Source organism: Chionomys nivalis, chromosome 11, assembly GCF_950005125.1.
Source record: "Chionomys nivalis chromosome 11, mChiNiv1.1, whole genome shotgun sequence".
NCBI lineage: Eukaryota > Metazoa > Chordata > Mammalia > Rodentia > Cricetidae > Chionomys > Chionomys nivalis.
Window position 1 is genome coordinate 18,835,216 of NC_080096.1, and position 25,987 is coordinate 18,861,202.

General features: G+C 44.5%; 1 protein-coding gene across 2 annotated transcripts in view; it reads left to right on the plus strand.

The window, feature by feature from the left end:
• Arid1a (AT-rich interaction domain 1A) overlaps positions 1-25,987 on the plus strand; it is an 80,428-nt gene that overhangs the window by 48,830 nt on the left and 5,611 nt on the right. For both annotated transcript variants that reach the window (XM_057783663.1, XM_057783662.1), the window contains exons 5-19: positions 13,487-13,727; positions 13,981-14,070; positions 14,956-15,123; positions 15,770-16,082; positions 16,717-16,862; positions 16,958-17,067; positions 18,624-18,833; positions 20,791-20,998; positions 22,359-22,491; positions 22,652-22,827; positions 23,295-23,445; positions 23,523-23,657; positions 23,737-23,833; positions 24,287-25,178; positions 25,484-25,614. In XM_057783663.1, coding sequence (XP_057639646.1) covers positions 13,487-13,727; positions 13,981-14,070; positions 14,956-15,123; positions 15,770-16,082; positions 16,717-16,862; positions 16,958-17,067; positions 18,624-18,833; positions 20,791-20,998; positions 22,359-22,491; positions 22,652-22,827; positions 23,295-23,445; positions 23,523-23,657; positions 23,737-23,833; positions 24,287-25,178; positions 25,484-25,614 — 3,201 coding nt within the window. The remainder of the gene's footprint in view (positions 1-13,486; positions 13,728-13,980; positions 14,071-14,955; positions 15,124-15,769; positions 16,083-16,716; positions 16,863-16,957; positions 17,068-18,623; positions 18,834-20,790; positions 20,999-22,358; positions 22,492-22,651; positions 22,828-23,294; positions 23,446-23,522; positions 23,658-23,736; positions 23,834-24,286; positions 25,179-25,483; positions 25,615-25,987) is intronic.

Genomic DNA, 25,987 nt, shown 5'->3' on the forward strand with positions numbered 1-25,987 from the left:
AGTGGCCTCTAGGGATCTAGTTAGGGTCCTTCAGGCTTCTACTGCTAGTTATCTTGCTGACCTGCATTTCACTTCTGTTTTCCCAGATCTTGTGAATCCCAGATGATAAGATATGAAAGGGTAACTGTCCCTCAGGGTGACCTGTAGGATTGCTTGAGGAAGGAACAGTCTGGAGAACTACAGAGAATAGGCATTGGGTGGGAGCAGACCCCTGTATGACAAAGCATCTCCCCATCTCCCTGCTACTCAAAGTATTGTCCTGTGATATGGAAATTGTTTGGGAATGCAGTTTCTGAGGCATCATCCCTGATTTATTGGTGTTTTTTTTAATTGTTGTTACATATATATGTATCTATATATTTCTAAATTCAACTTGCTTAGTCTGTATAGTTACTTGTATGTAACAATTTACAGAATAAACATTTCTAAATATTTTTTAAAATTTTATGTATTTTATGTATGAGTGCTCTGACTGCATGTGTACCTGCATGACAGAAGAGCGTGTCAGATCCCATTATAAATGGTTGTGGTTGCTGGGAATTGAACTCAGGACCTCTGGAAGATCATCTTGGGCTCTTAACTCTTAACTACTGAGCCATCTCTCCAGCCTTATGTTTATATTTTCAGGAATGCAATTTGGTTTTGGGTAACTAATTGTGTTCTTCCCTGGAGAAGAATATTTTTCTTACTCTTTCTTTGTAGTTTTTTGTCTTCAGTTGTTGCTTCATAGTTTTCTCCTCCTTATTAAACGCCTATGGTGCTGCCCTGTTCCAGTCAGATTTAGGCAGCGATGTTGGTGACTCTTCATGGGAGTCGCTTCTGACATTTCTAGGAGACACAAATCTCCAGCAAATCCCGTCCTTGGTGCTCGCAATCACTCAGTGCCCTCGGTTCCTGGGCTTTGCGGGGAGGGATTGTGTTGTCGATGTGTCCTTTGAGATCATTTTGTTTTAGACGGGGTCTTACTATGAAACCTTGGCTGACCTGAAACTTGAAGAGATCTGCTTGTCTTTGCCTGCCTCCACCTTTAGAGTGCTGGAATCAAAGGTGTTACCACCACACCTGGCTGGTCTAACTCTTAAGAATCCCTTCTTGTTTAATGATTTAGAAGCCCAGAGTTAGGAATTTTTAAGGAAATAATTTCAAAGGAAATAAGGAAACACCACGCTGGAGATTTTAGAATGAAGTACAATTTATTGACCATGTAAATAGTCTCTAGTTATAAGATAGCATAGCTTGATTATGGATGCTTTTGAGATCCCGGCTCAGGGGCTGCAGCTCCTAGCACCACTCTGCAGCCTCTGCTATACCTTAAACGCTCTCATAATTCCTGGTTTGTTTGGCTGCATTCATTCATTCATTCATTCATTCATTCATTCATTCATTCATTTATTTATTTTGCTGCATTCCTTTTGTTTGAGATGTTTTTATTTCTTTGTGTCCGTTTCTCTCTATTTGTTGTTTTGTTATGTAACAGATACTGGACTGGAACTCTGTGTATCCCAGGCTATCCTTGAACCCCTGTCCTGCCTCCTAAGTACTAGGATACTCGAGTGGGCAGCATGCTTAGCCCTTTGTTCTTAAAGACCATATAGATTTCTGCTGTGGCTTCAAGCCTCCACTGCAATGTCTTCTGGGACATAGACCTTCATGCCTCTTACCTCTACTTGAGTACTTCAAATTCTGTGACCTCAGTTACCTGCTGAGTTTAGATATGTATTCAGTCAGCCTTTATGAAATGATCCTAGATATTGCTACCTAGCTGAGCTTAGAGGCCAGCTTTTTTGTGCTCTATCAGTGGGAGCAACAAATGCTGTGAATGCTTAAAAGTTTGGGAGATTTGAAAGATTTTAATCACGCTGTTTTTATTCCCTTTTGTTCTTTTCCTAGTAACAGTCCATGCCTGATTTCCTGGTTTATACTCTAAGGGTGACAAATACTGGGAGCAGTTTTAGTAAACAAAAGGGTGATCTGTTACCTCACCATCCGGCCAGGCCACATCTGGAATTGAACCAGAATGCTCTCACAGCCTTGAAAAGGAATTCCCACCCCCACCTTCATTCTGCCAGGTCTGCTGAGACTGCTCAGAGCAGGGTGTACCATGTATATGTAGCCATCCTTTTCTAGAACGCTTTGCTCTCTGGCAGAGCCAGCCAATCCACTTCTTCATTTTAGTCACACTGCTCTAGCCCTGATACTGCCTGCCTGGTGCTTTCCGGAGCCTGTGCTGCACATAACTGCATGCTTGTCCCTGGGCCCATTTCCTGTTTCTATTCTAGTCTCTGGTGGCTGAGCTATGCTTCCTGCCTGTGTGTCTCACACAGATTCTTGTTGCTGGAACCTTTTGTTTTCTTTAGAACAACCTCAGTTTAAAAAGCAGCTGAACTTTTTTTTTTTTTTTTTTTTTTGGTTTTTTCGAGACAGGGTTTCTCTGTGGCTTTGGAGCCTGTCCTGGAACTAGCTCTGTAGACCAGGCTGGTCTCGAACTCACAGAGATCCGCCTGCCTCTGCCTCCCAAGTGCTGGGATTAAAGGCGTGCGCCACCATCGCCCGGCAGCAGCTGAACTTTTTAATATGGTGACTCCTGAGTTGGTCAGACCTAAGAGGACTGATGGGAAAAATACCACATGTCTTTGACTTGCTTTTCAGTTTGTCCCTAAACTGCTAGAGGAAGCTATAGACCAGAAACTTAACTATGGGGCTCTCTTCCCTACCCACTGAGTGCTCTAGGTTGTTAAGACCGCAGTTCCGTGTTGTGTGCACCGCTGCTTACAAACATGCTTTCTACCATTGAGGAAGACACGCGGTTATCCTCCTAGTGCTGTCTTCAGAACAGCCTATAGAGAACATAGGAATGCAAAGCTTGCCTGCCACAGAGTCTTACTATGTAGCCTTGGCTGACCTGGAGCTCCCTATGAAGACAGACTGGCCTCTAATTCAAATAGATCCATCTACACCTGCTTCTGCCTGGGATTAAAAATGCTGGGTCTAAAGGCATGTACCAACACACCATATACACATGTACAACCTCCCCAGCATACACATACAAAGCTCAGCTTAGAATGAGAGAGAGTTCGGGGAGGTTGTAAAAAGAGGGAAAGGAGGCGATTCTAGACTGATATATTTAAAGGACTTCCCTCCTACCCCCAAGAAAATCATTTGCTTAACAGAGTTGTACTCTGTTTAAATCTGTACTATTTCCTGTGTAGCTACTCTTGTGGGGTCACTTCAATACTGAAGCGGAGTGTTTAGTGCTGAGCCCTGTGCTTGGGTATGGTTGTAGAGAAACATTCAATAATGAGGAAAGGATTGAGGGACGTGATCCAGCTTCTTTAAGATTTTCGTTTTTGTTTTAATTTATACAGGAAAAAGGTAAGATGTGGGCAGAATGAGTATTAACCACACTGACAGCCACTGTTGCCCTCCATCTTCCCGCTTCCCACTTTACATATGGAGAAATTAGATCCAGAAAAGATGAAGTGCTAGAGGATAATAAATATTATTGAGTAAGAGAAAACGTGAGGTTCTCTCACTTCCAGTGCATTATTTTTACTGTTGGCACCAATTCCTGCAAAGAAACAGCAGTGAGATCCTTTAAATGAATAAGTGGACCTCAGAGAGGGTAAGGGAATGAGAGAGAATGCTAAGTATTCAGAAACTGCTTTGAGAACGGAAAGGAGGTGTGGGAGAGACTTAGGGTGGCATTTCTAGGTAAAGAGCAGAGCTGCTTGTAGCTTCTGAATTTAGGTCTGTTCTGTGGGAAGATGTAAGCAGCATTTACTCTGGAAGCAACGAGGTCTTCAAACCCAGAGTCTTCTGAATTCCTGAGTTGGCTCACGGGTGAGTCTGGCGCCTTTGTGTCATGGGACTGGAACATCGTACTCCCAGTCCATTTCTGGCGCTTTTATAATGCTCTGCAGAGCATACCAACCCAAATCAGAAAGCCAGCCCAGAAATCCGTCGTTACCGTTATTTTGTTTATTTGTTATTGAGTAAGGGGACAGGGTAAAAACCAGGTTTTAATAAAAGAAATCGTGTTTTAAAGGACACTGAGGTTGGTGACTGCTTTTTCTGCCTTCAGAATCAGGGGTGTGGTGGGGTAGGTGGACTTTTGGAAGTATAAGCCAAATCTACCTAGAAATACCTTCTTTGTAAAGAAACTACCGGGGACACCCTTTAGCTAAGCTTAGAATCTGTCAGATTTAGTCTAGAAGGAAAGACCCTTGGCGTGGAGTCATCTTTTTTATTCCTAAGCACTTGCTGTCCATCTGTATGCTGTGTTAAGCCCACACAGTATGTTCTGGTGCTGTCCATCACCTGTGGTTCCGTCTTCCTCACATAGTACCAGCATGGAACTGACAAGTATTGTGACATAATCTTTGATTACCATGAAGTAGAGGCCACCTCCAAGTTGGTAGCGTCTTTCCATTTGACATTTTCCAAGGATGCTGAGGAACCATGCCTTTTCAGAGGTAGGAACCTAGGGATTGAAGGCTTAAAATCAGCAGATCTGTTACTGAAGGCCAGGCTTGACATACAAGAGATTCTGAATGTTGTCTTCTGAGGTGGGTTAAAGTAATTTCCCACTAGTTTGGTGACAGGGTAAAAACCAGGTTTCAATAAAAGAAATTGTGTTGATAGGAAGCAATAAGAAGGTTTGGATTTTTCCACCACATTGTCTTCTAGAACTTGACAAAGGCTCCCCTGCCTTGTTGTCCTGGTTTTAAAGGACACTGAGGTTGGTGACTGCTTTTTCTGCCTTCAGAATCTTGTCTGTTCCCCATTATCAGATCTACTAATTGTTCTACCCAGATATTTAGACTTTTATCCTGACTGTGGTAGCAAAGATCTGGCTAATATAAATTTGGATCTTTACAAACTGGAGACTGTCAGTCCCTAATTCCAATTTATGTTCAGCACATTGCTAACTTAGTCTTCCCAGTTGGCCTTCCTTGCTTTCTGGTTGCTGTGGTTCTGAGGGAAGAGTCAGATGAACCTAAGACAATGTCCTCTTCTCTGTAGGACTTCTCATGCTCTCCTTGCTCCTCTCCTTTTCTTCTTGAGCTCCAGGCCAATACTGATGCTGTTGGTGGAGCAGGCTGTGTATGCTTAGCCTTCCTGACAGGTTTGACTTGGAGAACAGCGGTTGCTGGGTCCTTTCCTTTTCTAGCTTTCTAATGCCCTTGTTTCCCACTGGAGTTAGAACACCCTATTCCACTAATGTGCACTGATAGAATTCAGGCTCAGGTCTGAGTATAATCCCCACCCCACCCCCAGTCAGATGGAAGTCTGTTAACTAGTGATTAGCTAATGATATAAAAAACACCATAGATTTTGTTTGGTTTTAGTTTTTCGGGACAGGTTTTCTCTGTGTAGATCTACCTGAACACCATAGGTGTTTTTGGCCAAGGGGTAGTTACCAAGTTGATGTTTCTCTCTGGTTCACATGAGAAGCCTTTGAGGGAGACAGGATCCATGTATATAGTGGGGTTTAAATCACCCAGTTTTTAGGTTGGTCCATATAAGAATACCAAGCACTGATTTAAAAGGTTTTCCGAACTGTGGGTCTTTACTTAGAGCAATCTAAAGACTGCCTCCTATGACTGGGGCTCCTCCCTTTTTTCATTTACCTCCTTGGAGATGGTATGTGTAATTTTCCTGGGGATAAGGACAGCTATGGAGAGTATATTCACATCTCTCCTTTGCCAGCTCCTTGTGTTGGGTGGGGGTACACATACAGACGTTGAGCAGAAGCATTCAATGTGGTTAAACCTCTAACTGAAATCAATGGCTGCTGTAGTAGCCATGCTGCTGTTTGCAGGAGCTTCAAGCACAGCAATGTAAGCAGCATAACAGTCTTTCCTAAACCCTTTCTTCAGCTGCACCCTCAGCCTCCATCCAGAGTCAGACCTGCCTTGAGATTTGCTGAGGGCAAAATAGCCCGACGTTGGACGCCAAATGTGGCGACGTAAATGAATGTAGACAGATTATAAAAATATATACAGCTTTAATAAGGAAATAGACTTACAGGACCACAGGTTCCCCGGGGAGAACAGGAAAAGCAGAGAAAAAAGGGCTGCTGGGATCAGCCCTGAAGATTTATCAGTAAACATTAGCCCAAGGCGAATACACCCCCAATGGGTGGGGCTTAGGGAGCAGCAGGTCTTTCTTTTGCTGTCCTTACAGTTAGAGTGATGTTTCTTCAGTGATAGCAGCCTTGCCTCCATCCCAAGAGCCCCTTTCAGGCATCCCTTCCTGACTGCTCTGACTCTAGCAACAGCTTCTCTAAGTCTCAGAGCCATGTACTTCTCATTCCTCAGATGGGAGAGTCGCTGCTCTGGATGGCAGTACCTGTCCAAACCACGTAAAAGGTAGAATAGAACTGGGCAGGGCAGTGAGTTTGAGGACAGCCTGGCCTACAGATTGATTTCCAGGATAGCCAGAGCTGTTACACGGAGAAACAGAGAAGCCCTGTCCTGAAAATTCAAAAAAAGAAAGAATGGGGATAAAGATGAGATAACCATTAGAGACTGACTGACTCCAGTGGGGAATATTTTGAGACTATTATTCATCAGGCAGCGTTTAACAAGCATCTTGTCTTTTGTGTGACTGGCATTTTCTGGTCGCTAATAGTCCAATCCTGCTTAGTTTCTCAGACTCACTGGTGCAGTATAAAAGAAGGGGCTACAGTAGAGTGTAATCAAAAGTTAAAAGCTTGGCTGCAGTGGCACACCCCTTTAATCCCAAGCACTCAGAAGGCAGGCAGATCTCTGTGAGTTCAAGGCCAGCCTGGTCTACAAAGCAAGTTCCAGGACAGCTAGAACTGTTACACAGAGAAACCCTGTGGAGGGTGGGGGAATGAAGAGCTGGGATAAAGTAGTTGGAGGTGTAGTTCAATGGTGACACTTGCCTAGCAAGCTCTAGACCTTAGGTTTGCTCCTCAGCTCTGGATGTGGGTGGGAATGATTAAGAACCTCACTTGTATAGAGAAGATTATGAACCACGAAGTTATCCTATGCTCCTGATTTAAAGTAGATATTGTAAAGCCAAATGTGACCGTATACATCTCCTAGATCTTCTTTAATCCCAGCACTTTAGAGACTGAGGCAGGAAGACTGCCAATCTGAGCTATTCAAGAGTTTCTGGCCAGCATCAACTACATAATGAAACTTTTTCTCAAAAGTAACAGAAGAAAATAATAAGAGGGGCTGGATAGATGGCTCAGCGGTTAAGAGCATTGCCTGCTCTTCCAAAGGTCCTGAGTTCAATTCCCAGCAACCACATGGTGGCTCACAACCATCTGCAATGAGGTCTGATGCCCTCTTCTGGCCTTCAGGCATACACGCAGACAAAATATTGTATACATAATAAATATTAAAAAAAAAGAAAATAATAAGATAGATATCTAACAGAATGGCTGGTAGATCTTAGGTGTGTAAATCTAGATTTTGTTTCTGAAATTGGGGTTTCTTTGTATTGTCATATTTATTAGCTGTGAACTTGGATGTTCCTCCTTTTCTGTCTCAGGTAGCTAGGGCTGTGAGAGCACACTACTGCATCTAATCTTAACCTTCCCAAGGCAGAAATCGACTGTGATCTAGAGTTGTTGCGTCTATAAGACATTTAAAGCAATTGGCCTCCTTCTTTGTATGGTTTGGTAAGGAAGAAGTGAGTTAACTTGGTCATTGTTTAAAGGAATGCTCTTTTGCCCTGTTGGGGAGGGTGGGAGTTGAGTTAAAGCTTATTTAGTGGCCTTCTTTCAAATATTCAGTAAGGGGCCTTCCCGTCTTTTTGCTTGGGAAATGGGGTCCCTAAACAAGTGAATGGAGCAAAGTAGGAAGACTTGTAGTCTAGAAGACAGAAATATCTTGATTTCTCTATCTAAGCTTTATCTTTTTGGTTGATAATAGGATTAGAACAAAGTTGGTCTAGCAGAGGGCCTGACTAAGAAGAGGCACACCCTGTTCCGTGTTTTGATTCATTCTTGGTGTTGTATCCAATACCAGCTTGCCTGTTCTAGAAGTACTACCCTTGAATGATAAATGAGGAGCATGGTTTCTTGTTTGTTTGTTTTAAGATAGCATCAAAAATTATCTTTTTGAGATAAGGTTTCACTTTGTAGGTTAGAGGTTAGATTGGCCTTGAACTCTTTTTTTTTTTTTTTTTTTTTTTTTTTATTTTTCGAGACAAGGTTTCTCCGTAGTTTTTGGTTCCTGTCCTGGAACTAGCTCTTGTAGACCAGGCTGGCCTCGAACTCACAGAGATCCACCTGCCTCTGCCTCCCGAGTGCTGGGATTAAAGGCGTGCGCCACCACCGCCCGGCTTGGCCTTGAACTCTTAATCCTCCTTCCTGGATTGTAAACACCACCTTGCTTAAACCTTCGTGATCTCTTAGTTTTCTAAGTAAAAATTAATTGTCTCGGTCCTTTTTCCTGAGTTTGTTGAATCTGTTTTTTCCTCTTTCCTTCTGCCCTGTGAGGGTCCGTTCCCCCCCCCCCCCACATTTCTTCTGAGTTCTTGAGGATTTCTTCTTATTCTTTAGCTTGGGAGCAGCTTCCTGCTGTGTCTCTGAGTCTGTGGGACTGTACTATAGGGGAACTGACAAATTAACAGCATAGATTTGGTTATTTCTTGTTAAGAATTTAGACTTTTCTAATAAGGATCATTCAGAGTGCTTGTGTACAGGGTAGGATTTACCTGGCTTGCTCTCTCCTCCTCTCCATATTGAGTATCAAGTGCATGCAAGTGAGCAGTGTCCTCAGCCCTTAGCTAGTTCTGTTACGTTTTACCTGCCAGTAACAGCACAAAGCTAGGTAAAAGTTCCTCAAAACTAAATAGATGCAAGAACTCCATGAGTATATGATTGCTAGTCTTATCATCCTCGCATAGTTCTGTTGGGAGATCATCTTCCTGTTCTCTTTAACCCTAAACTAGTAGCTAACTGTTTAACCAGGAAGCTGGCTCATGATGGATCTTGTAGTTTTTTTCTTTTTTCCCTGTGAGAACTGAGCCCCCAACTCCACCATGAGGTATGGACTGTGATTTCAGGCACGGTTTTGTTGTGGCGTGAAGAGAAGGTGTCAGCTGCTGAGTTTTGTTTGTCAGCAGAGTCTGACAAACCGATGCTGGCACGCTCTAGGGCTGGGCAACCAATCACAGCTGGAACAGTTATCGTCATGGAGTCCCTATGGGCTTCCTCTGTCAGGTCACATCCCAAAATAACATTGGGCAGTATTTCAAGTGAAGAAATGAAGGCTTTCGGGGCTGTAGCCAGCCTGGAGTGTGAGATTCTGTGTGAAATAGTTGGACCTGCTCCAGCGCTTTTGATCTGCATGGTAGATGAGCAATAAAATTCATGAAACACGTTGGAAACACGTGAGGAAATTCTTCTGGCCTCGCTGCTTCCTTGGAACTGGCAAGGGCACTGAGTGGGCTGATCCTCGCCTCCCATCTCTCAATGGGATTACACTTGGAGAAGAGCAAACCCAGGGGAAAAGCTTTCTACTAAAGAGGCACTGCTACAGCTCGCTTGGCAACCCCCTCCTCTCCCAAGAAATACTTATTACATGGGTCTTTTTGGTAGCATTTTAAGAACTTGGGGTTCTGAAATGCCAAAGGCAGCCCCTACTGAAGAAAATAGGGGCTTAGATTGAGGAAACTGTGTCTGTGTGAGCATGTTTGTAGAGACCTGACTTGTTAGGCACACTGGAGGTCTGACTTGATCCAGATGTCAGCTTTTTGTGAAACAGGACCTGAAAAAACTGGCTTCTTTGTAGAGTAGAAAGCAGAGGTGTGTCCCAAGCAATAAAAGTCATGAGATCAGGGTAGTATCTGTCCCCACAACAGGGTTAGTTTGGGAGGCAGCTTTGGGAGACTTAAACCCTTATTCCTAATTTAAAAAAAAAAAAAAAATTTACCATGTGATTAATGCCGGGGCTAATAAATATGTTCAACATTTCCTGCTGCTTCGATGTTATATAATGCTGTTTCTTCTCTCTCTCAAATTAGAAAAAAACTAATTTATATGTGTATAGTGGATGTTTGTGAGTGGGGTTTGCCTGTGTTTATGTATGTAGCTGTGTGTAGTGGCATTTTATTTGTATTTTAACAAATAAAGCTTCCCTGAATATCAGAGTAAAACAGCTCCACTGGTCAGCCTTATAGACCAGACAGTGGTAACACGCATCTTTAATCCCAGTAGCCACACTAGTTGCCATAGAAACCCGGTGGTACATGCCTTTAATCCCAGCACTCAGGTGGATCTCTGTGAGATCGAGGCCAGCCTGGTCTACAAGAGCTGGTTCCAGGACAGGCTCCAAAACAAGACAGAGAAACCCTGTCTTAAAAAGAAATAAAAAAAAGAAAAGGAAAGAAAGAAAATTTCAGACTGAGCCTGGTACAGTGGCATTTATCTGTAGATACAGGCAGGGGATCAGAAATTCAAAGTCACACTTAGTTTGAGTCCAACCTGAACTGCCCTGCGAGAAGCTGTATCAAGAGAGGGTGGCAGGAGGGAGGAAAGGAGGCTGAGTGAGCCCCAGCCTAGCCCGTGAGAAATTGAGGCCAGAAGGATTGGGAAATGCAAGGTCAGCCTTTGGTACTTAAGGAGTGTGAGGCTAACCTGGGCTATTTGAGACCCTCTCAAATAATGAGAGAAAAGAAATGGGGGAGGGGAGGGTGTTGGATCATGACAGAGTGAAACACAAATGCCTTGCAAAGTAACAGCTGGTCAGATAGTAGCTGTTGTTAATATTGGCTCTTGCTCTTTCAGATTCTTAAATGTTCTGCTTAGAATCATTTCAAACCAATGTTCGCTGTGCTGAGCAGTTACCATTTGACAAATATAACAAGTTGTTAAGTTGGTTTTAGACCAATCAAGAGAGATCAAATTAATACTTCCTTCCTTGGTACATTCTGTGGTTGGATATCCTATCTGACGTGGGGCTATTATTGACAGTAGCTTATTAAGCATTTTTTCTTCTAGGACCTTAAGACATTTTATGAAAACTGATAACATTCTTCAGAATGTGTAGGGTGTTTCTGGACTCAGTCAGCCAAGGCTGAGCAATTACCTATTAGGTCTGTTATGAACTTTGCTCTCTAACAGAAGTGCAGCTGACCTGTAGCCTTGCTGTGTGTCCTGGACATTTGTGTACTTTCTCAGTTCTTCCTAAAGTCTCTAAGGACATGAACCATCTACTATTGAGGGCAGCCAAAAGATATTCAAGAGGGTCTTAGGCATTATCTGAAATGTGTTTACTGAGATAATGTTTGTATTTTACTTGTATGAATACAAACGGTCCAGAAAGAACACTTAATTTTTCAAAGCCAGATGAACAGAACCAGATTTCAGGTTTGGAGGCTAGAGAGTGAACTGAGTTGGGAAAGTTTCTACCTGACAGGCATGTATGAAACCCTTTCTCAAAAAAACAGATGAACAATACTAGGCATGGTAGTACACACTCTTTTGTAAAACTGGTGCCAGAAAGGCAAAGACAGATAAGACAGATCCTGAGACTTGCTGGCTAGCCATCTTAGTCTCCTTATTCACTTCCAGTTCCATTTGAAGACTTTGTCTTTAAAAAACTGAGTTGGACTGATGATAGCTAAGAGCACAGACCGCTCTTCTGGATGTCCTGAGTTCAAGTCCCAGCAACCACGTGGTGGCTCACATCACAACCATCTATAATGTGATCTAGTGCCATTGTTGTAGTGTGCAGCCAGAACACTGTATACATAATATAGTAAATAAAATCTTTAATTAAAAAGAAACAACAAAGCCGGGCAGTGGTGGCGCAAGCCTTTAATCCCAGCACTTGGGAGGCAGAGGCAGGCGGATCTCTGAGTTCGAGACCAGCCTGGTCTACAAGAGCTAGTTCCCGGACAGGCTCCAAAGCTACAGAGAAACCCTGTCTCAAAAAACAAAACAAAAACAAAACAAAACAAAACAAAAAAGAAACAACAAGGTGTATGACACTTGAGAACAGTACCTGGTGTCTACATGTGCAAGTGTACACACCATATCAAAACACAAGCAAAATAAATGCATAAGAATAGAACTTGAAAGTCAACTCTCCTGGTGCATACCTACACTTGTAGAACGTGGAGGTGAAATTCAAAGATACCATTAGCTATATAGTGAATTCAAGACCAACCTTGGCTACATTAGACCCTGTCTTAAAAAAATAAATAAAATGGGTATTTGATTTTATTATCCTACAGAATATACTAATTTTTTTTCTTCGATTTTCGAGACAAGGTTTCTCCGTAGCTTTTTGGTTCCTTACCTGGAACTAGCTCTTATAGACCAGGCTGGCCTCAAACTCACAGAGATCCGCCTGCCTCTTTCTCCCAAGTGCTGGGATTAAAGGCGAGCGCCACCACCGCCCGCCCGGCTATACTAATTTCTTATCCCAGTAAGCAAGGAGGTCATCTCAGAAACTACCAGCTTTAAAAGGAGTAAGGACTATAGTGCCTGAGGGAACCGATTGCTACCTCGAACAGAACATTGAGTTTGTTAATTTGGCAAACTTCTGTCCATCAGGAGTTAGAAATTTAGTGCCAGACTTTCTTGGCATTTAAGAGATTCTCTTTCCCATGTTCCATATCCTTTCTTTTCTCTTCTACCATGTGTTAGAGAGATTTGGGTGGAAAGAGTCCTTAGGTAATGGAGATTTACAATAGAGCGAGGGAAGGACTGGAGCTGAGAGCACTGGCTGCTCTTCCAGAAGACCCTGGCATGATTCCTAGCACCACATAACATCTCACAGCTGTCTGTAACTTCAGTTAAGGAGATCTGACACCCTCACACAGACACACATGCAGACAAAACACCAGTGCACAAAAAATCAAAGGGAAATCATTAGAACAATTGGTAAACAGAACAGTGATATGAAAGTGGCCCAGTCTCACTGAAAGGGCACTTCCTATTCCCAGATGTGTTACAAGGTCTTGGTTGGGGCTAGAACAGACCAGAAAACTACAATTTATAGCCCAGTTACCCATTTTTATAAATAGAGGTTTATTGATAAACATTTTCAATGTTTGTGGATACTTGTGCTACAATATCAGAATTAAGATAGGTTGGTTGGCTAGATAGCAGGTAGATGACTGGTTTTTGTTTTGTTTTGAGATAGGGTCTCCTAATTGGCTTGAACTCTCTGTGTATAGAACAGTCTGGCTGAATTGGGTACCCCCACAGCTCTGTGTGTGTGTTGTTTTGTCTTATGACAGGCTCTTCCTATGTAGTCCAGGTTGATCTTAAACTCACAATAAAACTGTCTCAGTCTCTTAAGTGCTAGACTTACAAATGTGTACCACCTTGTTTAGAAGTATTGATAGTTTGGGTCTACAATGTCCACCAAATCACAAATGCATTCTTTGTGGTCCTTAGTGAAGTTTTCTCTATGGAAACTAGTACTATGACCAAGCATGTAGTGTGTTTGCCCTCCTTTTACTAATTTATATCTTTATGTCTGTGTTTCAGGATCTCTCTGGTTCAATAGATGATCTCCCCATGGGGACAGAAGGAGCTCTGAGTCCTGGCGTGAGCACATCAGGGATTTCCAGCAGCCAAGGAGAGCAGAGTAATCCAGCTCAGTCTCCTTTTTCTCCTCATACCTCCCCTCATTTGCCTGGCATCCGAGGCCCCTCCCCGTCCCCTGTTGGCTCTCCTGCCAGTGTCGCTCAGTCTCGCTCAGGACCACTCTCGCCTGCTGCAGTGCCAGGTACCCTCAAGTATTGGTCTTTGGGAAGAAGGAACACTGGCTGGTCTTAGTGATGTAAGGGAGCATTGATTCATGTCTGCATGGATTTTCTTAGCATTTGAAAGGGGGAAGTGGGAAAGCTTTGGGTAGATACCTCTTTATAGATGACATAGGAAGTGTTAGGCATTTCCAGCTCCAAATTTACCTCTTAGCTAGAATTAATTTGCAGGCTGAGCCATGGTTCATTTACTTGTGCTTGTTTTGTCTATAACAGGCAACCAGATGCCACCTCGGCCACCCAGTGGCCAATCGGACAGCATCATGCATCCTTCCATGAACCAATCAAGCATTGCCCAAGATCGAGGTGAGAACTTGGCTTGGAATAGGGAGAGGGCTAGCAAGGTCAGATAAACCATTGATAGTGTGACATGATGTCAACTACAAATACACTAGGCCAAATTCATAACTGTCCCACAGGCTACAAATTGAATGTACCTGGTGCTAAAGCATTTTCTTTACTGCCCTGTGCAGTAACTTTGAGAGACCCACGTTGCAGAATGCTTAGAATAATTCCAGCAGCAAACTGTGAAGTTCCAATGAGCTTGGCCATGTTTGCATCCCCAGTAGTCATTCTGCATGTCTCAGTGCTAACTAGCATTTTGGTAGCTTGCCTAATTTTAGTAAGCGTTTTCTGAAGACTCAGCATTAATGTCTTTACTCATTGGATCATTTACATTGTTTGTTTGTTTGGTCAGTGCTCTTTTTCAGCATGAAAGTTGATATGGGGCGGTGGTGGCACACGCGTTTATTCTCAGCACTGGGGAGGCAGAGGCCGGCAGATCTCTGAGATTAAGGCCAGCCTGGTGTACTGCCTGAGTCCCAGGACAGTTGGGGCTACACAGAGAAAACCTGTCTCAAAGAAAAATTTTGATATGTCTACCCTCTGTAAATGACATATCACTTTAAAAATACCTGAAGGAAGCCGGGCGATGGTGGCGCACACCTTTAATCCCAGCACTCGGGAGGCAGAGGCAGGCGGATCTCTGTGAGTTCGAGACCAGCCTGGTCTACAAGAGCTAGTTCCAGGACAGGCTCCAAAGCCACAGAGAAACCCTGTCTCGAAAAAGAAAAAAAAATACCTGAAGGGGTAAATGAGATTCAGTGCCAAAAAAACATCTCAGCAAAATGAGGAAAGTATTTATTTCCACTGTAGTGAGAGATAATTACATGGCTACTTTTCCACAAATAGGTTATATGCAGAGGAACCCTCAGATGCCCCAGTACACTTCCCCTCAGCCCGGCTCGGCCTTATCTCCACGTCAGCCTTCTGGAGGACAGATGCACACAGGCATGGGCTCCTACCAGCAGAACTCCATGGGGAGCTATGGCCCCCAGGGGAGTCAGTATGGGCCACAAGGTAAATGGGCTACCAAGTGAAGGAGACAGATGAGAGGAGAAAACAGCCACTATGGTATCAGCTGGGGTCCTCCTGGCTTATTTACCCAGCTTAGACCCTGAAGTAGAGCAAGACAAAGTTCCATCTTGTCTTCACTTAATTCTGTCACCTTGAAAAGGTCTTTGAATTTCTGGGCCAACACGATGACTTATCGGGTAAAAGAACTGTGCTGTGAATCTGTGTGCATTCATAGACACAAACATACACGCAAATAAATAAAATGTTTTGGTGGGAGCAAAAAGAATATGTAGATAAAAAAAACATTCTATTGGAATCTGAAAGGCCTGGATAGTGATAGAGCCAGCCATTATCTGTGCTGGGCAGTCATGCTGGAGTGTGGCTCAATAATATAACACTTAACTAGTATGCTCAAAGCCCTGCAATTAATCTGCAATAAACCCCACTCCCCAATTTGGGAGCAGGACAACAGACACATATCCTCACATGCCCTTGGCCTCCCCTTTATTACTTTTTGTTTTTAAACCATAGAGCTAGCTGTTCGTTTCCTGACCAAAATATTGATTGATTCTCATTGTTTGGAGTTTCTGATTTGATAAGTACTAGGGCTCACTAACCAAGACTTCTGTCCTCTTTTCCTCCCTCTCAGGAGGCTACCCCAGGCAGCCTAACTATAATGCATTGCCCAATGCCAACTACCCCAATGCAGGCATGGCTGGAAGTATGAACCCTATGGGTGCTGGAGGTCAAATGCACGGGCAACCTGGAATCCCACCTTATGGCACACTTCCTCCAGGGAGAATGACTCATGCATCAATGGGCAACAGGCCTTATGGCCCTAATATGGCCAACATGCCACCTCAGGTTGGGTCAGGGATGTGTCCCCCACCAGGGGGAATGAACCGGAAAACTCAAGAATCTGCTGTTGCCATGCATGTTGCTGCCAACTCTATCCAAAACAGGTAATACTTGGGAAATGAAGGGATGTTCATGTATACATTTGGTCCTAGAGCAAAACATTGTGTGTGTGCATGTACAGATTTATGTACATACATTTTATTGAAAGATCTTCAGAATACTCTTTTCTTACAGTTTAAACAGAGACACACATGTGTGCACACACACACACACTTGTTAAGGATCTTAGAGTAAAAATTGATGTGGCACAGTATATGCCTAGAACTTATATCTATAGTCCTAACTACTTGGACTCTGGGCAAGAAAGGATGATTGGAGAGAGAATGCTGAATTCCGATTTGGGTGCTCAGCATGACAAATAAATATTGGAATTGAGTGTGTCTTATAGGCCTTTTGCCATAAAGAGGGCCTTTAAGTAGAAATGCAGCAATTTTAGAGGTTGCTTACCGGAAGGACTTTACTCTCCAAGGATTAGACCCCTTCAGTGTTTGGTATATGGAGCTCAAGCCTTCCTTGAACCTTTTGTGGGAAATAGAAGATAAGAATAACTAGGTGTGGCCTGAGTCTGGTTTGAGAGACTTAGACTTTTCTGCTCTGAGATGATTGTACAACCCTATTTAGCTCATGGCTAAATCTAACCTAAACTTTTGTTGTATTAATTTCCATCGTCTTCCTTAGGCCACCAGGCTACCCGAATATGAATCAAGGGGGCATGATGGGAACTGGACCTCCCTATGGACAGGGGATTAATAGTATGGCTGGCATGATCAACCCTCAGGGACCCCCATATCCTATGGGTGGGACCATGGCCAACAATTCAGCAGGTAAGTATAATTCATTGCTTATCCCAGAGATTTCTTCAAGAATCTTTAAGTTGTAACAAAATCTGTTGGACTTGAATTTCTTTCTTTTTTTCCAGGGATGGCAGCCAGCCCAGAGATGATGGGCCTTGGGGATGTTAAGTTAACTCCAGCCACAAAAATGAACAACAAGGCAGATGGGACACCCAAGACTGAATCCAAATCTAAGGTAATAATTTTTGTCTTCGGTCCTCTCAGCTTTATATCTTACCTTCTTCACCGAATGATAAGAAGGAAAAATGAAAGAGAATGACAAGAAAATTTCCCCAAGCATAAATAGTTCTAGAATAATCTCTCATGCAGCTGTTTGAGGTAACCTATAGGATCTCTGTGTAAGTAGCAGCATACTGTCTATATCACATTATAGAGAAAGCACGAGACTCCGCAGTATAGCATGTTCTCGTTGATGCTTAGCCTCCTCTGTTTATCCACTGATGTTAATGTGTGATGTAGGCAACTGGCTGCCCTTCTATTCCTAGACTTCCTAGACTCAGAGCAGCAAAAATGGTGGGGATTTCAGTTCTTGACCACCTTGTAGGTTGGATCTAGGTGTGCTATTAGGATTTGCATGTGTGTGCTCATGTGTGTATATGTGCAAATGCCTATGGATGCCAGAAGAGGATCTGTTTGATCCCGTGGAGCTGGAGTTACAGGGACTTGTGAGCCATCTAATTTGGAACCAGACTCCAGTCCTCTAAAAACAACAATCATGCTTAACTGGTGAGCTCCTGCCTTGTTCATCTGTTTTGTTGGTGCATCAATTGAGACAGGGTCTCACTATGTAGCTCTGGCTGTCCTGGACCTCACTGTGTAGAGTTCTGGGATTAAACGCATGTACCACCGTACTTAGTACTTGATTATTTTTAAAAAAGAAAACAATTTAGGTGGGAGGATTGGCCCATATCCAGCATGCAGGAAGCAGAGGCAGGTGGATTTCTGAATTCAGGCCAGACTGTTCTACAGAGAGAGTTCAGGATAGCCAGACTTGGCTCATAATAATAATAATAATAATAATAATAATAATAATAATAATAATAATAATAATAATAAATAATGTAATTAGGGGATTGGAGAGATTGCTTAGTGATCAGAGCACTGGCTGTTCTTCCAGAGGATAAGTTCAAAAATTCCCAGCACACACATTTCAACTCCAACTCCAGTTCCAGGGGATCGACCCAATGCCTTCTTCCGGTCTTATAAGAACTAGACACATGGGGCTGGAGAGATGGCTCAGAGGTTGGGAGCATTGCCTGCTCTTCCAAAGGTCCTGAGTTCAATTCCCAGCAACCACATGGTGGCTCAAAACCATCTGTAGTGGGGTCTGGTGCCCTCTTCTGGCCTGCAGGCATACACATGGACAGAGTGTTGTATACATAATAAATAAATATTTAAAAAAAAAAGAACTAGACACATGTAGTGCACAGGCATATCTATAGACAAAATAACCACTGGCACGATGTAATTTTTAAATATTAAAAAATTTTCAAATAAAAAGTCACATGCCCAAATTAACCAAACCCATCTTAGTGAACTTTTGTACATCTAGAATAGCCATAAAAGAACCAGTAACTTCTGAAGAGACCAAAGCAGGAGGATTCCACAGCCAGCCTGGGTTCTTAGAAGACTTGCTCTCTCAAAGGGAGAGGGGCAGAGAAGGGTTCTGATGCCCTTTGTGTACATAGGCTTTGGCTTTGATGAGTCTCTGATTTTGACCCACCCCTCCAGAAATCCAGCTCTTCTACTACAACCAATGAGAAGATTACCAAGTTGTATGAGCTGGGTGGTGAGCCAGAGAGGAAGATGTGGGTGGACCGCTACCTGGCCTTCACAGAGGAAAAGGCCATGGGTATGACTAATCTGCCTGCTGTGGGTAGGAAACCTCTGGACCTCTATCGCCTCTATGTGTCTGTGAAGGAGATTGGTGGATTGACTCAGGTAAGTACCAGACAGTTGGCTTCTGAAAGCATCATGCATCTCACAGGGATAGTGCTCTTAGACACTTCAAACATGTGACCTTAACCATGTCTGCAAATCATATGGTAAAACAGGGACAATGTGTCTTGCCAAATGTTAGAAATAATGAGAAGAAAGCTTTATCAAGGGTCCCACTGAGTCATTTGGTCTGTAAGTTGGTACGCCAGCCAGATTCCTTGACCCTTTGAATTCAAGAAACATCTCAGAAGTAGAATTTCTAAGTTGTTATGGAGGAAGAAGCAGAATGGTGAAAAATTATGTGTCAAGTTATTTTATACTGTTACTTCAGAGATTGGGTCAGTCCTTGCTCCAAATGCCCTTGTATGCTTTGCCGTTTTGTTTGCATTTGCTGGAAGGCTCACTTGTGAGGCTATGCTGACTGATAGTGTAGCCTTTCAGGATTTTCTTCTGTGAAGTTTTCTTTATTGTCCAGACCAGAAACTCCTGGGTGCGGAGTGGAAGAGCCTGACAGGGAGAGACTTATTCCAAACCTAAATCAGAAAAGGAAAACAGCTGTCACCAGCAGAAAAGAAAGTGACTGGAACGAAGCCAGCTAGCAGTCCATTATGATTTACCCTCCCCCACAAAGGAAAACAGAACAAAACAGGGCACATGCTAACTGCCATAGAACTGGCGTGGGAAGCAAAGCCACTTAGGGCTGCTGAGGTGACCCTGGAACATTCCTACTTCTCACTCTAGTTGGGTACTTGTACAGCTTGTAGCAAAGCAGATTGGTGCTTAATACCTTTGCCTTACTTCTGGTAGTTGGGCCCCTGAACTCACTGAACACAGGAAGAGGTGTTGAAGGAATCTCTGAGCCCGTGCTTGTCTTCCAGTTTGAAAAGGAAATCTAGTTGCTTTTGTATTCTAAAGACAGAACTTGTCTATAAGTGAAGATGCTGAGAACGGCAAGACTAATCTCTGAGCTTGGCTGACTGATTAGTGATGGGGCCATCCCAGTAGATGGGGCATGTGGCATGGGAGTTGGGGGAGAAAAACAGAATTACACAGACCATTGCTGACTGTAAAGACAGCCATGGTGCCACGATCATCATCACCGCCTTAGATGTTCTTCTTCATGGTCACCTCCCTTCAGTGTAGGGGCTCTCTCTGATTCCCAGGTCACCTGTATCACAATCCAGTGATCTTTCTTTGGACCAGTACTGCAATATCAGTGTTCTCAGCACTAGAGGGATAAGTTTCCAATGGTGTTTAAGAATACACAGTGGAAGCCGGGCGGTGGTGGCGCACGCCTTTAATCCCAGCACTCGGGAGGCAGAGGCAGGCGGATCTCTGTGAGTTCGAGACCAGCCTGGTCTACAAGAGCTAGTTCCAGGACAGGCTCCAAAACCACAGAGAAACCCTGTCTCGAAAAACCAAAAAATTTTAAAAAAATTTAAAAAAAGAATACACAGTGGAACTGGGCATGGTGGTGCACACCTTTAATCCCAACAGAAGCAGCAGATCTGAGTTTGAGGCCAGCTTGGCCTATAGAGCAAGTTCCAGGACTGGCTCCATAGCTACTGAGAAACCCTGTCTCAAAAATACCAAAGACTACACAATAGAAACCTGCCCAGCTAGCACAGGCTATATTAGAAGGAGCCTTTAGAAATGGTCTTGGTCACTGTGCCCCATGGCTGAGAGAAAGGAGAAAAAACTGTGGACCCAGTGTTCTTCAGTCGTTACCTCACACTGGAGGATGGCAATCTTGTGAGTCCTTAGCTTAACAAAGTCAGCCTATCAGATGCCAAGGTTTGGAGCATAAAGACCAAATGCTGGATTCTGTTCCAGTATTGGTGGTGGTATCTGCAATTACTTAGAACTTTTTAGTTTCTTGCAGCAACCAGTTTGGTCTTGTAGCTTGAAGGCTGGAAGGCCAGGTCAAGTATATTTTTGACTCTTCTGGTTGGTATTAAAGGTCAACAAGAACAAAAAATGGCGAGAACTTGCAACCAACCTCAATGTGGGTACATCAAGCAGTGCAGCCAGCTCCTTGAAGAAGCAGTATATCCAGTGTCTCTATGCCTTTGAGTGCAAGATTGAGCGGGGAGAAGACCCTCCCCCAGACATTTTTGCAGCTGCTGATTCCAAGAAGTCCCAGCCCAAGATCCAGCCTCCTTCTCCTGGTAAGAGTGGGTGAGCAAGGGTTTGCCAGTCTTGAGGCTCGTAACCCTAAGAGCCTGCAGGGTTCCTTAAGTAGTGGTGTGCTTCCCCCGCCTCCCTTCAGGGAGCAGAACAGATGCCAGAGATGTGTGTTTTACCCATCCACGTGGCTTAGCAGGTTGGCAGACTAAAGAGCAACAGTGGCGACTCCCTTGGGAGGTGCTGTGCTGCAGTCTTAAGTTTTCACTTTCTAATTTTCCTGTTGTACACCTGGCATCTTGCCAAATGTTTGTAAACTAGTGAGTGGGAGGGACAGCTGAGGAGTGAGGGAAAACTGACAAATAGCAGTGTGGTTGGGCCATCTGGGAGCGTTGGCCTGCTGATGTCAGCGCCTTAGAATGCTGTTCAGACTAGAGCCCTAAATTCTCCAGAGAGCTAAGATGGTAATGAATGGAAGGAGGGGTAGGAAGGAATATGAATGGAACTTTTTGATGATAGGGGTGCTTCTGCTTACCCTCCTTTCTCAGAGGAGGCTGGGGCCTAGGCTAGCTTGGGCCTTAGAAGGTGGGAACAAACACATGTCCCCTGTCGTGGACCTCAGAGAGTGATGCGGTGCTGAAGTGACTCATCTGCTGGGGGGGGGGGGCTTGTCCATGTGTGCCCAATGCTGGGAAGCTGTGACCCGTGGAAGCACTGCTAACTAGGGATTCTGTGCTCATGCCTTTAAAGGAACATTGAAACCTGAGTATGACATTGTACTGAGTGCTTAATAGAAACATTTAGGCTCTGGCTGGGTGGTAGTGGCACATACCTTTAATCACAGCATTCGGGAGGCAAAGGCAGGTGGATCTCTTTGAGTTTGAGGCCAGCCTGGTCTACAAGAGCTAGTTCCAGGACAGGCTCCAAAGCTACAGAGAAACCCCATCTTGAAAGACAGACAGACAGAAAGAAAGAAACAAACAAACATTTAGGCTCTGGCCGTGTGACTCTTGCACCCTGGGTTTTACTTTTTGTTTCACCATCATCGTGGTATCTATAATATCAGATAAGTTCTTTAGAGAATAAAGCAAGGCAGACAGGAAATACCTGTAACTTAATGACCTGGCATGGTGAAATATGGCCACATCCTCTTTCATTTCTAAGCTATAAATGCAACCAAACATAAAATAGTAAGGTGACACAATGTCAATCCCAGCACTCTGGAGGCTGATAAGAAGTTCATCCACCCTGGGCTACACAGTATGAGATCCTGTCTCAAAAGAAATCAGATAGACTCATACATATACACATGCGCACACCCCAGATTCTACAGCATTCATTTTTTTGTGAGAGTTAAATATGTTTCTGGCAAGTAAGCTGCTCACTCTGCATCTCTGTCCACAGCGGGATCAGGATCTATGCAGGGGCCACAAACTCCTCAGTCAACCAGCAGTTCTATGGCAGAAGGAGGAGACTTGAAGCCTCCAACTCCAGCATCTACACCACATAGTCAGATTCCCCCCTTACCAGGCATGAGGTAAGGCCCATGAGCAGTAGAGCTCAGAGTGTGTTTGGGGTGGAACGTGTAGTCCAAGGACGGTTCCTGCCTTAACCTGCCCAGCAGTGACTCCTCTGTCTCTTGACTTAGATGAGGGATTGGTCTACTGGGGGTTTCATTCATTTTTCTTACTTTGCAGCAGGAGCAACTCAGTTGGAATCCAGGATGCCTTTCCTGATGGAAGTGACCCCACATTCCAGAAGCGGAATTCCATGACTCCAAACCCTGGGTACCAGCCCAGTATGAATACCTCTGACATGATGGGGCGCATGTCCTATGAGCCAAATAAGGATCCTTATGGCAGCATGAGGAAAGGTGACTGACTGCTAGGTGTTGTTGGCTTATGTTTGTGCAGATGAGAGCTTGAGTGGCTTGGTGTTGTTACTGAGGTAGCTTTCTAAGATTTTTCTATGTATCCTATCCCCTGATCATATCCTTCCCTTCCTCCCTGCCTGCCTTCCTCTCTTTCTTTTCTGATGTGATGCTAGGATCAAACCTAGGGAATCACATATACTAAGCAAGCATTTTCCCACTGAGCTACATCCTAAACCACCTGATTCCATTTTGGGGTGTTTTGTTTTGTTTTTTAAGACCTCTCTCTTCTTTTGCTTTCCCTAGCCGCTCTAGAGGCTTTTGTATTTCTCCATTGAGGCTGTCAGAAAAGCAATAGAAAGGAAACCATGTTTTGTAGAGAGCCTGGAACTTTGGGACAGGCCTATCTATATAGCTTGCCTAGCCTACCAACCTGCCAGTTTTCTCATTGCCTTCCTTTCTATACTCAGCCCCAGGAAGTGATCCCTTCATGTCCTCAGGGCAGGGCCCCAACGGCGGGATGGGTGACCCCTACAGCCGTGCTGCTGGCCCTGGGCTGGGAAATGTGGCTATGGGACCACGACAGCACTATCCCTATGGAGGTCCTTACGACAGAGTGAGGTAAGCCACTGCACTTGTCCTGCCCTTGGTGCTCCCAAGCTATGGTGTACTCAATTCCCTTCTCCAATTTTATTTAGGACGGAGCCTGGAATTGGGCCTGAAGGAAATATGGGCACTGGGGCTCCCCAGCCAAATCTCATGCCTTCCACCCCAGACTCGGGGATGTATTCTCCTAGCCGCTATCCCCCGCAGCAGCAACAGCAGCAGCAACGGTGAGTGGGTCCTTGTTCCTTTACCATTGTTGGCTCATGTTTTGTCATTCTCCACTCTAACCCACTTTGTCTTCTGCAGACATGATTCCTATGGCAATCAATTCTCCACCCAAGGCACCCCTTCCAGCAGCCCCTTCCCCAGCCAGCAGACCACAATGTATCAACAGCAGCAACAGGTAAGGAGGGTAACTGGGAATGCACTACCCCACAGGTTCCCCATAAAAGCAGTAAGCAACCAAGTCTACAAAATCCACTTTGCCTACTACCTTGATATTCCTCTTGCCCAACTAGGTTGTTCTACCTAGAGAGTCAGATCTCAGAATCCTCCGTGTGTCAAGTCTCTCCTTTCTCTAAAAGGGCTAGAAACCGATTGTATTTGGATTTGAAGTTTTACTTATTTTTCTATTTGGAGGGAGAACCCTAGAAGAGAAAATAGTGGTTGCTCTCAGAAGCAGCTTCAAAAGATAATTTGCAAAGGTGTTTTCTTTTGTTCTCTTGGCATCTGTGTCCTGTCTTTCAAAGGAGCAAAAGAAAAATGAGTTAATGTCTAGTGAAAGACATCCATAGCACTTGTTATTTTTGTGACTGAATACACAATATTAATTTGCCCTGTGTTTTCTCTGCCTTAGAATTATAAGAGGCCAATGGATGGCACATATGGCCCTCCTGCCAAGCGGCATGAAGGGGAGATGTACAGTGTGCCATATAGCACTGGGCAAGGGCAGCCTCAACAGCAACAGTTGCCTGCAGCTCAGTCCCAGTCTGCCAGCCAGCAACAAGCTGCCCAGCCTTCCCCTCAACAAGATGTGTACAACCAGTACAGCAATGCCTATCCTGCTGCTGCCACCGCTGCTACTGAGCGCCGACCAGCAGGCGGCCCCCAGAACCAATTTCCATTCCAGTTTGGCCGAGACCGGGTCTCTGCACCTCCTGGTTCCAATGCCCAGCAGAACATGCCACCACAAATGATGGGCGGCCCTATACAGGCATCAGCCGAGGTTGCTCAGCAAGGCACCATGTGGCAGGGGCGTAATGACATGACCTACAATTATGCCAACAGACAGAGCACAGGCTCTGCCCCCCAGGGTCCTGCGTATCATGGTGTGAACCGAACAGATGAAATGCTCCACACAGATCAGAGGGCCAACCATGAAGGCCCATGGCCTTCCCATGGCACACGCCAACCTCCATATGGTCCTTCAGCCCCTGTACCCCCCATGACAAGACCCCCTCCATCTAACTACCAGCCCCCACCGAGCATGCAGAATCACATTCCTCAGGTATCCAGCCCCGCTCCCCTTGTCCGGCCAATGGAGAACCGCACCTCTCCTAGCAAATCTCCATTCCTGCACTCTGGCATGAAAATGCAGAAGGCAGGTCCACCAGTACCTGCGTCACACATAGCACCCACCCCTGTGCAGCCCCCTATGATTCGGCGGGATATCACCTTCCCACCTGGCTCTGTGGAAGCTACCCAGCCTGTGCTGAAGCAGAGAAGGCGGCTCACAATGAAAGACATTGGTAAGGAGCGCTCCCTGGTCTGGTGGCTGAACCTACCACCCCTTCCATCTTCCACATGGTTCCCTCCATCCTGATACTCTGGATATGCTTAAATAAGTTAGAGTGTTTACTGAAATAAAGGAAAAGAATTTGAAGGGTGGAAGAAATAAGCTGATTTTAGGTTTTTCTTTAGGACTCTGCCACATACTGGTGTCCTGGGCAGCTTAGAAGCAATGAAGTCAGAATAGCCTGACTAACGGGACAGGCTTAGGGTGCCTCTAGCCAGCCAGGGCTTGGTGGATAGACAACATAGAGGTTTATTTCAGGAACCCCGGAGGCATGGCGGGTAATGATGTCCCTCAAGTCTGGGCTCCTGGCAGAGAGCACGTGGGCGTTAGACACCATTAACATCCTCCTATATGATGACAACAGCATTATGACCTTCAACCTCAGTCAGGTGAGTACAGGTTCTGGGCAGGGTGGGGAGGACTTGGACATTGTTGTTGTCCGTAATATTAAGTGACTACAAGAACAAAGCCAGCCTCAGCTAACACGCTTGTCACTTTGCTGGAAATCTTTGTGTATACTTTGCTTCCCTTTACACTGGACATGGGAACAGTATTAATTTACATGAGTTGTTAGTGTAAGGTTAAGTTCGAAAGAGTTTTGTTTGGGAGCAAGGTTGTTGTTGGGGTTTTATTGTTGCTCCAGCTCTTGTTGAGGTTTGTTTTGTTTTGTGACAGGTTAACCTCAGACTTTGGTTCTTCTATCTTAGCCTGCCCAGCTAAGATGCTCAACTGGAAGGTTTTTGCTTTTATTTTTTGAGAAAA